The sequence below is a fragment of the Oncorhynchus masou genome, chromosome 2 (assembly GCF_036934945.1).
Source record: "Oncorhynchus masou masou isolate Uvic2021 chromosome 2, UVic_Omas_1.1, whole genome shotgun sequence".
In the NCBI taxonomy this organism is placed as follows: Eukaryota; Metazoa; Chordata; class Actinopteri; order Salmoniformes; family Salmonidae; genus Oncorhynchus; species Oncorhynchus masou.
The window spans coordinates 30,753,498-30,769,094 of record NC_088213.1 but is presented as its reverse complement, the minus strand read 5'-3'; the positions used below and the strand labels follow the sequence as shown (position 1 = coordinate 30,769,094).

The 15,597-nt window shown below is 47.5% G+C and overlaps 1 protein-coding gene across 1 annotated transcript in view; it reads right to left on the bottom strand.

Moving 5' to 3' along the window:
* Positions 1-1,688: 1,688 nt before the first annotated feature.
* Positions 1,689-15,597, bottom strand: part of gse1b (Gse1 coiled-coil protein b) — a 408,220-nt gene continuing 394,311 nt past the window's right edge. Inside the window, 9 exon segments of the mRNA XM_064992255.1 lie at positions 1,689-4,332; positions 4,701-4,804; positions 5,652-6,014; positions 8,597-8,869; positions 8,872-8,958; positions 9,200-9,313; positions 10,355-10,622; positions 10,701-10,813; positions 13,271-13,899. Of these exon segments, the coding sequence (XP_064848327.1) occupies positions 4,192-4,332; positions 4,701-4,804; positions 5,652-6,014; positions 8,597-8,869; positions 8,872-8,958; positions 9,200-9,313; positions 10,355-10,622; positions 10,701-10,813; positions 13,271-13,899 (2,092 nt within the window). The 3' untranslated portion in view covers positions 1,689-4,191.

The following is a 15,597-nucleotide window of genomic DNA, read 5'->3' as shown; positions in this document are numbered from 1 at the left end:
AGCCTAGACTTATTTTGATATAAAAATCTCTAGCCTTTACTTTTCTTACGACTTTTATTTTACTGTAATGTTGAGGCACCGTTATTGTTTACATCCTGGGGACTTTTATTTTGAAAGTGATAGTATTCCCAGAGGCACCTTTGAGAGAGTGTGGAGAAAAAGACACTGAGTGGATGTTGATGACTGCTTGGCTGTATGTCTTGGTCCAGAGAAATTCAACTACACGTAACAGTTTTCCATTGTAGCCTGTGTGTTATTTTTACTGCCAATTCACAAGTCCTCTGTTGGAGGTAGTGTTTAATACCTACAAGCAGAAATAAGGGTTATACAAATCTATCCAATCCACAAGTCCTCTGTTGGAGGTAGTGTTTAATACCTACAAGCAGAAATAAGAGTTATACAAATCTATCCAATCCAGAATGAGAATGTCATGTCCAAACAAGACATAAACTCAAATGTTGTTAAATGACCTTATGACTGGATGAATCTCTAGTCGTACACAACTATGGGTGCAACCATTTGTGCCAGAATTCTCACCAGACATCAGCTTTTATGGTGTAGAGGTGAGGAGTGACACACAGTATGAACCCATTAGGATTGAGGAGTATAATAAGTTAGCCAGGACCCTAGGGTTACGTCACTTACTGTTACAATAAGTACCATGGAATCTTTAATGACCACAGTCAGGACATCCGTTTAACGTCCCATCTGAAAGGCTGCACCTTACGCAGGGCAATGTCCCTGTCAGTGCTCCTGGGCATTGGGAAGTCCTTAGACCAGAGGGAAGAGTGCCCCCTACTGGTCCTCCAACACATCACTTCCAGCCTACTGTGTACATATTTGTTGTGTCCAATATAAGGGCTCCATTCAATCCCTAACGCTAAAGATATAGTGCGATTGAAATGTAAAGGTCATTTCCGATTGAGTGGATATATTTAGCGTTTACCGTTAATGCAGTCTCCGCAAACATGGGAACATTGTTTTTCATTGAAATCACTGTGTTTTCCATTTGAACATGCACATACTGTAGGGTAGATAGGGTTTGATGGAGGAGTAGAGAAACCTGTCTGTCTGTGACTGCATGACTACCCTTCAGGCTGTGATGAGATTCAAATGAACTTAATCACTGAATACCTTGTTGTGAACCTTTTTAGTTTGAATCATAATTCATATTAACAAAGAGTTATTGATATAATACAGTGACATGTAGAGTGAATGGAAAACACCTTTTAGTTTGCAATAATCATAATGCCCGGCCAGAACTAACCATTTTATAAAAGGGTATAAAGCTATGCTATTTAATGGTAAGATTCGTCCTTCCCGAGTCCTATACTAGCAGTTGTGGTACTGTACAGTCTACACTGTCATTTTATAATTATGCCATGCATATTCTAACCATCATTATAACCATCACATATTATGTCCAGTAATCACAGATAATTAACTTTTGACATAAGAGTGATTTGATGATTTCACTCAATTTTTTCTGTCCGTTTTTGCCTGCCTCATAATAAACAGATGGTAAATCCAATGTAGTAGCAACACTTAATTGATAATCCCCATCTCTATCAGACATGTGTGACTTCAATGCAGTCTCACTGTTAAACACACATCAGAGTTAGAATTTTACTGAGACACTGAAAAAGGATGCAGTGAACCTGCAGGAAGAAATGGTACCAAGAGAAGACTTGACTATTCAAGTACATTTTTGAAATATTTTCTTTTATTTTTTTGTCTGAAATTACAGCAATATATTCATAAATACCTAATTACTACATTCAACAAATAATATATTACATTACAATTAATTCAAACAAGTACATTTTAAAATCAGAGTTTCACAGCATCTAGAGTCTAGACATCCTCCATAGAGTCAGGGGGCTATTGCGTGTGCGTGCGTAGTAGAGTAAGGAGGCTCTGGGGAAGGGCCTAACGTCCCCCGCTAACTCATTGGCTGCTTAACTCAGTGGTAGCGCTTGCTGTCTGATTGACAAGTGGTGCTCCTATCGTAGCTCTGCTCTGGTCTGTAAACATGGTTCCGCCTCCCTAACTGGGTGTTCCTCTGAGAGCTCACCAGGAATGGAACAAAGAGGGATGTAGGGACCAGACCTGCAGCCACCCTCCCCTCCCTGTTATCTCACATCCACAGCATCAGACTGGGGTTCAAACAGAACCCCTTTAGGACTACATACTCAAAGCCTTGTCAACTCTGACTGACAGCACTACAATACCCACGCTGCATTGCGATCTATGCTGCCGAAGGTCCTCCTGCAAGGCTAAAAGGCCAGACACTCCCACAGAAGGAAGGTAGGGGAATAGAGAGACTGGGGAACAGGGGTACGGAGGCACAGGAGACAGCTATGGCCAGCAGCGAGGTGGACACTGATGTAGGCATGAAAACACACACTATAGATGCACAGTGCAGTGCAGGGCAATGATTCATATACTTGGCAAAACCTTTAATAGACTTTGGATTTGAGGGCCCTCAAGTGAAAAACAATTGTCCATTAACCAATTGTTGGCAAGGGCTTTGACATTATGATAAGTGGGATAAATGTAGTAATATAATATGTTTAGAAGTGGGTTGGCCATTTCAATTCAGGGAGTTATTTTAATTACTCTATTTGGAGGTTTAAAAGTCTCATGATATTTTGTGTGAGGGAGGGCTACTTTTTGGCACTATTTCCTTTTATGGCAAACACAAAGGAGAATAATCTTGACGTGGTATTGTCTGCATTGTTCCCTCCTCTCTGTGGGTTTAGTGATATGAATGTCTCATCATAATGGGTGTTGTGCCCCTTGTGCTTAATGATAAGGTCCAGAGAGATGGGTCTAGTTATCAGTTAACAGTTCTACTAAGCGCCCATCCCTGGACTAGAGCTGAAGGGGGGAAAAGGAGAGAGAGAAATAAAGAATGACATTGTAACCGTAGTTGTCACTCACTCTTTCCCATGGGTAACTACTCACACAGGGAGAGTGGTAAAACACGCTGTTTCTGACAGGAGGGGTTCTGTGTGGGCCTGGTGTTCTGACGGAGTGCATGGATCTGGGAGGCCTGTGGGGCCTGGAGTTAGGTCTTACCCCCATCTCAGTGAGCCTTACGGGGCCTGGAGGCCAGGGGAGGGAGGGCTGTGGCTGGAGCTCAGGCTGCTGCTATGGCAGCACACATGGCTTGGTCAAAGGGGGAGAGGAGAAGAGGAAATCATGTTCTCTCTCTCCTTTTCTCCTTCAAACTACACCTCTGAACAGGGCAGTCCTAACCAGCAGCAGAACAAACACTAAAAGCAAAGCTTTCTGTTTCAACCAAAAAAGCATGAACATATAAAAAAATGGCAGGCTTATTTTCTTCTTCTTAAAAGAACAATGATTAAAGTAATAAAAACATACAAAATTATTTTTAGTCTTAATATTATTTACAATACAAGGCTGAAGCACCTTTTAAATTCTTATTCTCATCTCGAAATAAAACATTTCCTTTATTCATTCCAAAATGTGCATTTTGTAAGTTCTTCCCTAATTTGAACAGTTCTTTGTCGTAACACAGTACCACCAGGTAGTTCTTCAGGTCTTTCTCTTTAAGTGCATTTCAAGTTTGAAAGCTGGCCTGACCTGCCACCAGGAGAGATGCTGGGAGGTTCAGTCCTGTCCGGTTGGCCAGAGGTAGGGGCATTGGATTGGTGGTAGATGGCGCTCTGTCACGTGACCACACCCATTCCAGGGCTGAGCTGCTCTCCGATTGCAGGATTGTCTGTGTGGGCGTGGCTGTGAAGGGAGCCCAGGATGGGGCTGGGACTGCAATGTAAGAGAGTAACTGGTGCCTGCTGAAGAGAGTGGTGTGAGTGTGTTTCTCTGTATGTTTGTGTGTGTGTTGACCATGCCGTCCTAGAGCTTTGCCCCGTGTGTGACGTGCCCATTGCACCCTCTGACACCAGGGTTATCACAGACCACTGGCTGGTGGCACCGTCCCTGGCAGGCTGGCAGCAGCCCCATCCATCTATCAATGAATCCATGAATTCATCCCTCTCTCCTGTGGAGCTGTCACCTGGGGGGGTAACCCTTGTAGTGGCCTCCCCTGGCCCAGTGGAGCTGTCACCTGGGGGGGTAACCCTTATAGTGACCTCCCCTGGCCCAGTGGGGCTGTCACCTGGGGGGGTAACCCTTGTAGTGCCCTCCCCTGGCCCAGTGGGGCTGTCACCTGGGGGGGTAACCCTTGTAGTGGCCTCCCCTGGCCCAGTGGGGCTGCGGCAGCGTCAGACACTTCCTGAAGTGCTCCAACTCGGCCTGTAACTTCTCCCTCTCCACCGCCAGCTTCTGTCTCTGAGACATCAACTCCTTTAAACAGAGAAGAAGGGAGAGAGAGAGAGAGAGAGAGAGAGAGAGAGAGAGAGAGAGAGAGAGAGAGAGAGAGAGAGAGAGAGAGAGAGAGGAGAGAGGGAGAGAGGCAGAGAGAGTGGGGGGGGGGGGTAGAGTCAACAAAACCATATTAACACAAATGTAACACCATAAAGAGAAAGTAACAAAACACAGCACAAGGATACACACTCACCCACACATTTGCTTAGAATTATGTGGCATTATTTAATATTATTTTACAGTATGAAGAATACAATTGAACATAGCTGATTAAAATAGACACTATATTTCCTCCAAACGATTTGCAGGAAGCTCAGTGATGATAGATGTAGCAGACAGGGTCTTACCCCCATGCTGTGGGAGAGCTGCTCTGCTGTCAGGCTCAGGTTGTAGTGCTGGTTCTCCAGTCTCCGACACTGGCTCTGCAGCACTTGGCGCTCCACACCTTGCTCTGAAGGAGGGAGGGAGGACCGAAGGCAGGGGAAGAAAAGGGGGGGGGAGGGTGGAGAAGGAGGAGAAGGAGAGGAGGGAGGCAGAGGAGGATGGAGGAGAGAATAACAGTGAGCCTGAGGGGATGTGACCTGGGGTCTCATTAGCATCCATGCTAACACTCCCTGCCTGCCTGTCTCCCCATGTACCAATAATCAGAGAGCAGGACACAGCTAGAGCTACAGCAGACCATACTGCCACAGGCAAGCAGCATACAGCACACAACTCACTACACAAGACTCATTACAGAGTGTGTGTATGTATGTTTGACTGTTTACATCCTATTTGTTAGACCAACAGAGAGGAGTAGAAAAAGATAAATACCACCCTCTAGTGTTGGGAATACGCTACAACTACTCATAACCAAAGAGTCAGAAATGTCCATTGGTCTCTAGATTTCAACCATACATGATCGATTCCAAAATCAAGGACATTAGTCATTAAAGGTCCAATGCAGCCAATTAAGAACCTTATTGTGATTGCTTTCAATTAAAATGGTCAAAAAATAAAAAGCCTCTTAGGAAATAGCAATTTCTCAAGCAAGAATTTTACTAGGAGTGTCTGTGAGTGGTCTAAGTGGGAAGGGGAAAACTGAAAACTAGCTGTCATTGGCAGAGAGGTTTGGAACTCTCTTTCTTATTGGTCTATTAACTAATTCACTGACAACACTTCACCCCACTAAAACAGCCCCAAATAAATAATAGTTACAATAATAATAATATTATATATACTTTTTAAATGTACAGGCTGAAATGACGTTTTGACTGCACTGGGCCTTTAAATAAACAGACAAGTGACTGACTGCTTACCTTCAATGTATTCCTGATAGGCTTCAAAGATCGCTTCAATCCCCTGCCACTTGGGTACTGGGGCCTCCTCTTCCTCCTCTTCCTCCTCTTCTTCTGAGTCCTCTGGTGCAGACTGCTCCTCCCTCGCTCCTGGGGGCTCTCGGTGGGGGTGCGGGGGGCAGTGCTGCCCATTGGGCTGGGGGAGCGGGTGCGCGTGTGAGTGCGGGTGTTGGATGGAGTGTGGGTGCGGGTGTTGGATGGAGTGTGTGTGAGGGTGTGTGTGTGGCGGGGGCGGCCGACTGGGGGCGCTCTGCAGCTCTGGAATGTTGTAGTGCACTGAGGAGTCCTGGAGGTGAGAGGGCGCTGAGATCACTGTGGCTCCACCTAGAGAGAGAGAGAGGGCGAGAAAGGGATATTTATATATATTTAATTTGGGAAGTCAGTTAAGAACAAATTCTTATTTACAATGACGGCCTACCCCGGCCAAACCCAGACAACGCTGGGCCAATTGTGCGCCGCCCGATAGGACTCCCAATCACAGCCATATGTGATACAGCATGGATTCAAACCAGGGACTGTAGTGATGCCTCTTGCATTGAGATACAGTGTCTTAGACCGCTGTGCTGCTCGGGAGCCCAAGATATTACATTAACACATCATTAATACTTGGGTTGTTCCACAAATACAGAACATTTTGCACCCCGTTGATATTTAAAGGAGAAGTTGTGCACCAATACTGAATTGTATAAGCCTGTTATGACTCGGTAGCGGTACCCCCTGTATATAGCCTCCACATTGACTCGGTACCGGTACCCCCTGTATATAGCCTCCACATTGACTCTGTAGTGGTACCCCCTGTATATAGCCTCCACATTGACTCTGTAGCGGTACCCCCTGTATATAGCCTCCACATTGACTCGGTACCGGTACCCCCTGTATATAGCCTCCACATTGACTCTGTACCGGTACCCCCTGTATATAGCCTCCACATTGACTCGGTACCGGTACCCCCTGTATATAGCCTCCACATTGACTCGGTACCGGTACCCCCTGTATATAGCCTCCACATTGACTCTGTAGCGGTACCCCCTGTATATAGCCTCCACATTGACTCGGTACCGGTACCCCCTGTATATAGCCTCCACATTGACTCGGTACCGGTACCCCCTGTATATAGCCTCCACATTGACTCGGTACCGGTACCCCCTGTATATAGCCTCCACATTGACTCTGTAGCGGTACCCCCTGTATATAGCCTCCACATTGACTCTGTAGCGGTACCCCCTGTATATAGCCTCCACATTGACTCGGTACCGGTACCCCCTGTATATAGCCTCCACATTGACTCTGTAGCGGTACCCCCTGTATATAGCCTCCACATTGACTCTGTAGCGGTACCCCCTGTATATAGCCTCCACATTGACTCAGTAGCGGAACCCCCTGTATATAGCCTCCACATTGACTCAGTAGCGGTATCCCTTGTATATAGCCTCCACATTGACTCAGTAGCGGTACCCCCTGTATATAGCCTCCACATTGACTCAGTGGCGGTACCCCCTGTATATAGCCTCCACATTGACTCAGTAGCGGTACCCCCTGTATATAGGCTCCACATTGACTCAGTAGCGGTACCCCCTGTATTTAGCCTCCACATTGACTCAGTAGCGGTACCCCCTGTATTTAGCCTCCACATTGACTCAGTAGCGGTACCCCCTGTATATAGCCTCCACATTGACTCAGTAGCGGCACCCCCTGTATTTAGCCTTCACATTGACTCAGTAGCGGTACCCCCTGTATATAGGCTCCACATTGACTCAGTAGCGGTACCCCCTGTATTTAGCCTCCACATTGACTCAGTAGTGGTACCCCCTGTATTTAGCCTCCACATTGACTCAGTAGCGGTACCCCCTGTATATAGCCTCCACATTGACTCTGTACTGGTACACCCTGTATATAGCCTCCACATTGACTCAGTAGCGGTACCCCCTGTATATAGGCTCCACATTGACTCAGTAGCGGTACCCCCTGTATTTAGCCTCCACATTGACTCAGTAGTGGTACCCCCTGTATTTAGCCTCCACATTGACTCAGTAGCGGTACCCCCTGTATATAGCCTCCACATTGACTCTGTACTGGTACACCCTGTATATAGCCTCCACATTGACTCAGTAGCGGTACCCCCTGTATATAGCCTCCACATTGACTCAGTAGCGGTACCCCCTGTATATAGCCTCCACATTGACTCAGTAGCAGTACCCCCTGTATATAGCCTCCACATTGACTCAGTAGCGGTACCTCCTGTATTTAGCCTCCACATTGACTCAGTAGCGGTACCCCCTGTATATAGCCTCCACATTGACTCAGTAGCAGTACCCCCTGTATATAGCCTCCACATTGACTCAGTAGCGGTACCTCCTGTATTTAGCCTTCACATTGACTCAGTAGCGGTACCCCCTGTATTTAGCCTCCACATTGACTTAGTAGCGGTACCCCCTGTATATAGCCTCCACATTGACTTAGTAGCGGTAACCCATGTATATAGCCTCAACATTGACTCAGTAGCGGTACCTCCTGTATTTAGCCTCCACATTGACTCAGTAGCGGTACCCCCTGTATTTAGCCTCCACATTGACTTAGTAGTGGTAACCCCTGTATTTAGCCTCCACATTGACTTAGTAGCGGTACCTCCTATATGTAGCCTCGTTATTGTTACATTATTGTGTTACTTTCTTTTTACTTTCGTTTATTCAGTAAATCTTTTCTCAACTCTTATTTTTCTTAAAACTGCATTTTTGGTTGAGGGCTTGAAAGTATGCATTTCACGGTAAGGTAAGGTTGTATTCGGCGCACGTGACAAATAGAATTAGATTTGATCTGGAGATTCACAGTGTAAGCTGATCCGAGATCTGTGCCTGAGGGTAACTTCCACCTGGAGTATGAAGGAGAGCTGCTGTGGTATAACCTGCCTTTGTGCTTCTGCAGGGCCTTCTGTGTGGACTGGAGGACAGACTCGTGGAACTGCTGGGAAAACTCTTCAGCAGTAAAGCTCTCCCAGGGCTTGGTCCGGCCGTTCAGGCTGGGGGGAGCATCTTTAGGCTGCACGGGGGGGCGCAGGCTATTCAGCAGGCTGGACGACGAGCTCCTCTTGGAGGGGGGGCCTTCAGGGAGCCCACGGGTCTTTTCCAGGTAGGGGAGTGGAGGAGGGGGGTCCTTTGGTCTCAGTGCGTCAGAGGAGGAGGGGGTTTAGGCTGCCCCAGGAGTCCGCTGGGGGAGGAGGGACTGACACTGAGTGGCTCATCTGATTCGCTGGAAAGCGCTGAGGCAGGATCTGTCGGGACAGGCGTATGTTATAGTCAATGAATTGAGACGCATTGAGACACATTCCCACCCAGATTCATATAAATATACTGTATCAAGACATCAGCAGGCAATCAGTCATTTGAACCCCAACTCATAACATTACTGCTGTAACATTACTACAGAGATGTCTCTGACACACCTGGCTGCTAACAGCAGGGAAGTAATGAGGAAAGGTGTGTGTTTGTTTGTGTTTGTGCGTGCGCGCTTACCTGAGTTCTGTGCTGGGGGGGTCTTACATAGGGGGTGAGGGGCATGTCTGATGGTATCCAAGGTTACGCTCTTCTGTTTAATGGCCTGAAGCAACTCTACCACTGTCTCATTATCTGGGAGAGAGAGAAATATATATATAGAGAGGGAGAGAAAGCGAGCGAGAGAGAGAGAGTGGGAGAGAGAGAGGGTGAGAGGGGGAGGGAGAGAGAGAGTGAGGGTGAGAGGGGGAGGGAGAGATAGAGAGAGAGGGTGAGAGAGAAAGAGAGGGAGAGAGTGAGAGAGGGTGAGAGAGAGAGGGAGAGGGTAAGAGGGGGAGGGAGAGAGAGAGGGTGAGAGAGAGAGAGAGTGAGAGTGAGAGAGAGAGAGAGAGAGAGAGGGTGAGAGAGAGGGTGAGAGAGAGGGTGAGAGAGAGGGTGAGAGAGAGGGTGAGAGAGAGGGTGAGAGAGAGAGAGAGAGAGAGAGTGAGAGAGAGGGTGAGAGAGAGAGAGAGAATTAACATCTCATCCACGTCTCTGTAATCCCTGCTGCACCTCTGCTGTGAGTGTGTGTGTGTGTGTGTGTGTGTGGGAGGCTGCACACTGCCATCTACAGGCAGCATGCAGTAAGTCCATAGGATTAACACGGGATCGCCGTAAACCTGCCGCTGCCACTCTACGCCTCGCCACAGCAGTGTGTGTATATCTGTTTCTCCTCACAGAAAGCCCAGCTGTCACACTGAAGAGGGAGGCAGAGTAATGTGTAATGCATGCTAGCAGCAGTGTGTTTAATATATAACGTATAATTAAGCAATAAGGCACAAGGGTTGTGGTATATGGCCAATATACCAAGGCTGAGAGCTGTTCTTAGGCACAACACATCTAAACTGGTTACCAACATACTTAGAACAGTCAAAACAAATGGTCTTACCCGTGGTATACGGTTTGATATACAACGGCTTTCAGCCAATCAAGAATCAGGGCTCGAACCACCCAGTTTATAATGTACAATACAGATAGTGAAATGTCAGGTGTCTGTCACACTGTGTACATGTCTCCAGAGCACAGTGGACATGATAACCATGTTCATGACAGCTTCAGGGGGTTAGTTGCTCTGTGCAGTGAGGTTGGATGGTGAGTAGTGGTTAGGGTATAGTGTTTAGGATGTAGGGTACATACCTCTCCTCTGCTGTACAGAGACGTGGGACAGGCTGAACATGGTGAGGAAGCGTTTCTTGTCTTCCAGTTCGGGGGCTCTGTCCATCTCCTCTGGGGTGAAGTGGGTGCTGAGGGGGGCCGGGGGAGGAGGGGTGCGTTTGGACAGAACAGCCGGGGGCGAGGGGCTGCGCTCCCTCAGCATCCTCCTCCGCTTCCTCCTCTTCTGCTGTACCAGGTGGTCACGTCGTGACACCGTGGTCAGACCAAACACACACAGGAAGTCCACTTTCTACAGGGGGAGAGGAACGTATTATAAAGCCAGGAGATAACAGTGTGTATAGAGTGTGTGTGCAGGATAAAACCGTACCTCTGTGGAGTCGTCCAGTTTGAGAGGGGGCTGCCCTGCTACCCTCCTGAGGTGGGCCCTGACCTCCTCCTCATCACTCTCATCATACGAGTCATCCAGCTCATAGTAGTAACCTGGAATGACCAGAGACAGTTAGTACTGACTTACATACAACCTACACCTTCAGTACATACTACCACTACACAACCACAACCTACAACTTCAGTACATACTACCACTACACAACCACAACCTACACCTTCAGTACATACTACCACTAAACAACCACAACCTACAACTTCAGTACATACTACCACTACACAACCACAACCTACACCTTCAGTACATACTACCACTACACAACCACAACCTACAACTTCAGTACATACTACCACCACACAACCACAACCTACAACTTCAGTACATACTACCACCACACAACCACAACCTACAACTTCAGTACATACTACCACCACACAACCACAACCTACAACTTCAGTACATACTACCACTGCACAACCACAACCTACAACTTCAGTACATACTACCACCACACAACCACAACCTACAACTTCAGTACATACTACCACTGCACAACCACAACCTACAACTTCAGTACATACTACAACTACACAAACACAACCTACAACTTCAGTACATACTACCACTACACAACCACAACCTACAACTTCAGTACATACTACCACCACACAACCACAACCTACAACTTCAGTACATACTACCACTACACAACCACAACCTACACCTTTAGTACATACTACCACTACACAACCACAACCTACAACTTCAGTACATACTACCACTACACAACCACAACCTACACCTTCAGTACATACTACCACCACACAAACACAACCTACAACTTCAGTACATACTACCACTACACAACCCCGACCTACAACTTCAGTACATACTACCACTACACAACCACAACCTACAACTTCAGTACATACTACCACTACACAACCACAACCTACAACTTCAGTACATACTACCACCACACAACCACAACCTACAACTTCAGTACATACTACCACTACACAACCACAACCTACAACTTCAGTACATACTACCACCACACAACCACAACCTACCACCCGAGCCACTGCCTGTTCACCCCGCTATCATCCAGAAGGCGAGGTCAGTACAGGTGCATCAAAGCTGGGACCGAGAGACTGAAAAACAGCTTCTATCTCAAGGCCATCAGACTGTTAAACAGCCATCACTAACATTGAGTGGCTGCTGCCAACACACTGACACTGACTCAACTCCAGCCACTTTAATAATGGGAATTGATGGGAAATGTTGTAAATATATCACTAGCCACTTTAAACAATGCTACCTTATATAATGTTACTTACCCTACATTATTCATCTCATATGCATACCTATATACTGTACTCTATATCATCGACTGCATCCTTATGTAATACATGTATCACTAGCCACTTTAACTATGCCACTTTGTTTACATACTCATCTCACATGTATATACTGTACTCGATACCATCTACTGTATCTTGCCTATGCTGCTCTGTACCATCACTCATTCATATATCCTTATGTACATATTCTTTATCCCCTTACACTGTGTATAAGACAGTAGATTAGGAATTGTTAGTTAGATTACTTGTTGGTTATTACTGCATTGTCGGAACTAGAAGCACAAGCATTTCGCTACACTCGCATTAACATCTGCTAACCATGTGTATGTGACAAATAAAATTTGATTTGATTTGATTTGACCTACAACTTCAGTACATACTACCACTACACAAACACAACCTACAACTTCAGTACATACTACCACTACACAACCACAACCTACAACTTCAGTACATACTACCACTACACAACCACAACCTACAACTTCAGTACATACTACCACCACACAACCACAACCTACAACTTCAGTACATACTACCACCACACAACCACAACCTACAACTTCAGTACATACTACCACCACACAACCACAACCTACAACTTCAGTACATACTACCACCACACAACCACAACCTACAACTTCAGTACATACTACCACCACACAACCACAACCTACACCTTCAGTACATACTACCACTACACAACCACAACCTACAACTTCAGTACATACTACCACCACACAACCACAACCTACAACTTCAGTACATACTACAACTACACAAACACAACCTACAACTTCAGTACATACTACACAACCACAACCTACAACTTCAGTACATACTACACAACCACAACCTACAACTTCAGTACATACTACCACTACACAACCACAACCTACAACTTCAGTACATACTACCACTACACAACCACAACCTACAACTTCAGTACATACTACCACTACACAACCACAACCTACAACTTCAGTACATACTACCACCACACAAATACAATGTACTGACACTGACACTGACACCACAAAAACAGAATCTCTACACAAGTTAGACTTTTTAGCTTGGAATGCATTTTCAACATAATACAAAAACTAAACATCGAAAGAAAATCAACTAAACTCTAAAAACACAAGCGTGAAACAATGGGTTTAGCAGCAGTAGGTTTTATCTCACCTTTTTCCCTGGCCTCTCTCCTCCTCCTCTCCTCCAGGTCCAGTTTACTGACAGGCCTACGGTGCTGCTGGAGAAACTCATCATACATTAGGCCAGACTCAGGTCCCATTCCCTGGCCCAAACTGTGTCCCTGGGCCTGGCTTTGTCTCCCCATCCCTGAGGGCCCCTGGAGGCTCTTCAGGGCCCCGCTGCTCTTCATCCCTCCCCCCAGCTCTCCGTACTGGCTGGGCAGGGACAGCGAGGCCCTCTGCTGGCTGAAGAAGGTCTGGGTGGATTTCTCCAGCTCTGCCAGGAAGGTGCTGGGCTCAGGCAGCCCCGGGGGGCCTCGGAGTGGGGGGTGGTACTTCTCCAGGCCCCCGTCCCGGTCCCTGCCCCTCCGGAGCCCATCCTCCAGTTTGGGAGGCAAGCGGCTGAGGTCGTAGTGGCCCAAGCCCGGAGGGTCGTGGTGGGTGGTGCGTCGTGAGTCCGAGGCGGTATCGATGAGGGAGGCGGGGTTCCACAGGGTGGTGGGGGGAGGGGGGTGGGGGTGGTCGCGCGACTGGAGGGGTTTGGGAGAGATGAGGGGGGGAGGGGCGCCCAGGTGGGGGTGGAGGTCACGGCCACCCGGTTCATGATGATTTGGTATGGATCTGTGTCAGAGAGAGTGAGAGAGAGAGAGAGAGAGAGAGAGAGAGAGAGAGAGAGAGAGAGACTGTAATGAGCACTGTGTTGTGTTACTCACAACGAGCCATGATGCACAGTCTTCTGTAATTCCACAGATCCACCTTCTCCCAAATACACACACATATAGGTAGGCATCTCCCTCCTCTCTCTTTCCCTCTCTGTGATGGTCTTATCAGGTCCAGGCAGAGTAGCCCAGAGCGTAGTGGAAAGGAAAGGAGAGGAGGATGTCTACAGCGCTCCACCTCTACAGCGCTCCACCTCTACAGCGCTCCACCTCTACAGCGCTCCACCTCTACAGCGCTCCACCTCTACAGCGCTCCACCTCTACAGCTCTCCACCTCTACAGCTCTCCACCTCTACAGCGCTCCACCTCTACAGTGCTCCACCTCTACAGCTCTCCACCCAGCCTGGGTTGCTTTGATCTTTTCAACACCCAGGATTCACACAGAGGAGTACTGACAGACGGACAACATGACAGGGTGAAACAGACACAGATTCAACTGACAGACAGACAGACTCAGGATGAGGGAGAGAAAAAGACAACAGACAGACATTGGCAGATGGATGGACACAGATGGAGGGACAGAACTGTCCAGAACCTCTCAATACCAAACCTGGCACTCTACCTCCTAATCTGACTCTACATGCCTCCAGCGATATGGACTCTCTCTGTGTGTGGGTGTGTGTATCTGCAATCTGCAGGCCCTGGGTTGTAAAGAACCCAGCACACCGTATCAAGGTGATTATATAGCAGGATTACAGATAGGAACAGTGTCTCTACCAGACCTGTATTAACCCCACCCATGAAACCTGACCTACCTACTAAAACACATGGCAGGGCCAGCAATGCACACACACACACACACACACACACACACACACACACACACACACACACACACACACACACACACACACACACACACACACACACACACACACACACACACACACACACACACACACACACACACACACGCGGCAGGGCCAGCAACGCACACACACACAACACAAAACACATGGCAGGGCCAGCAACGCACACACACACACACAAAACACATGGCAGGGCAAGCAACGCACACACACACACACAAAACACATGGTAGGGCCAGCAACGCACACACACACACACACAAAACACATGGCAGGGCCAGCAACGCATACACACACACACACAACAAATGGCAGGGCCAGCAACGCACACACACACAAAACACATGGCAGGGCCAGCAACGCACACACACACACACACAAAACACATGGCAGGGCCAGCAACGCACACACACAAAACACATGGCAGGGCCTGCAATGCACGCACACACACACACACACACACACACACACACACACACACACACACACACACACACACACACACACACACACACACACACACACACACACACACACACACACACACACACACACACACACACACACACAGAGGGAGAACAGGGTTTAAGCTGTACAAGGTGGAGAGGATTAGCCCAGAATTAGCCTTTGTATATTTTAGCTGCCCCCCTCACTGCCTGAATGATAATCTAAATCTCCTCCTGATGAGCCAACAACCATCAGGCATTAGGACCCCAATTCTCCTACTAACTGAAGCCCATCAATGACATTCCTACCCCAGAAGCCTTAGAGCCTACCTTGTGTGTGTGTGT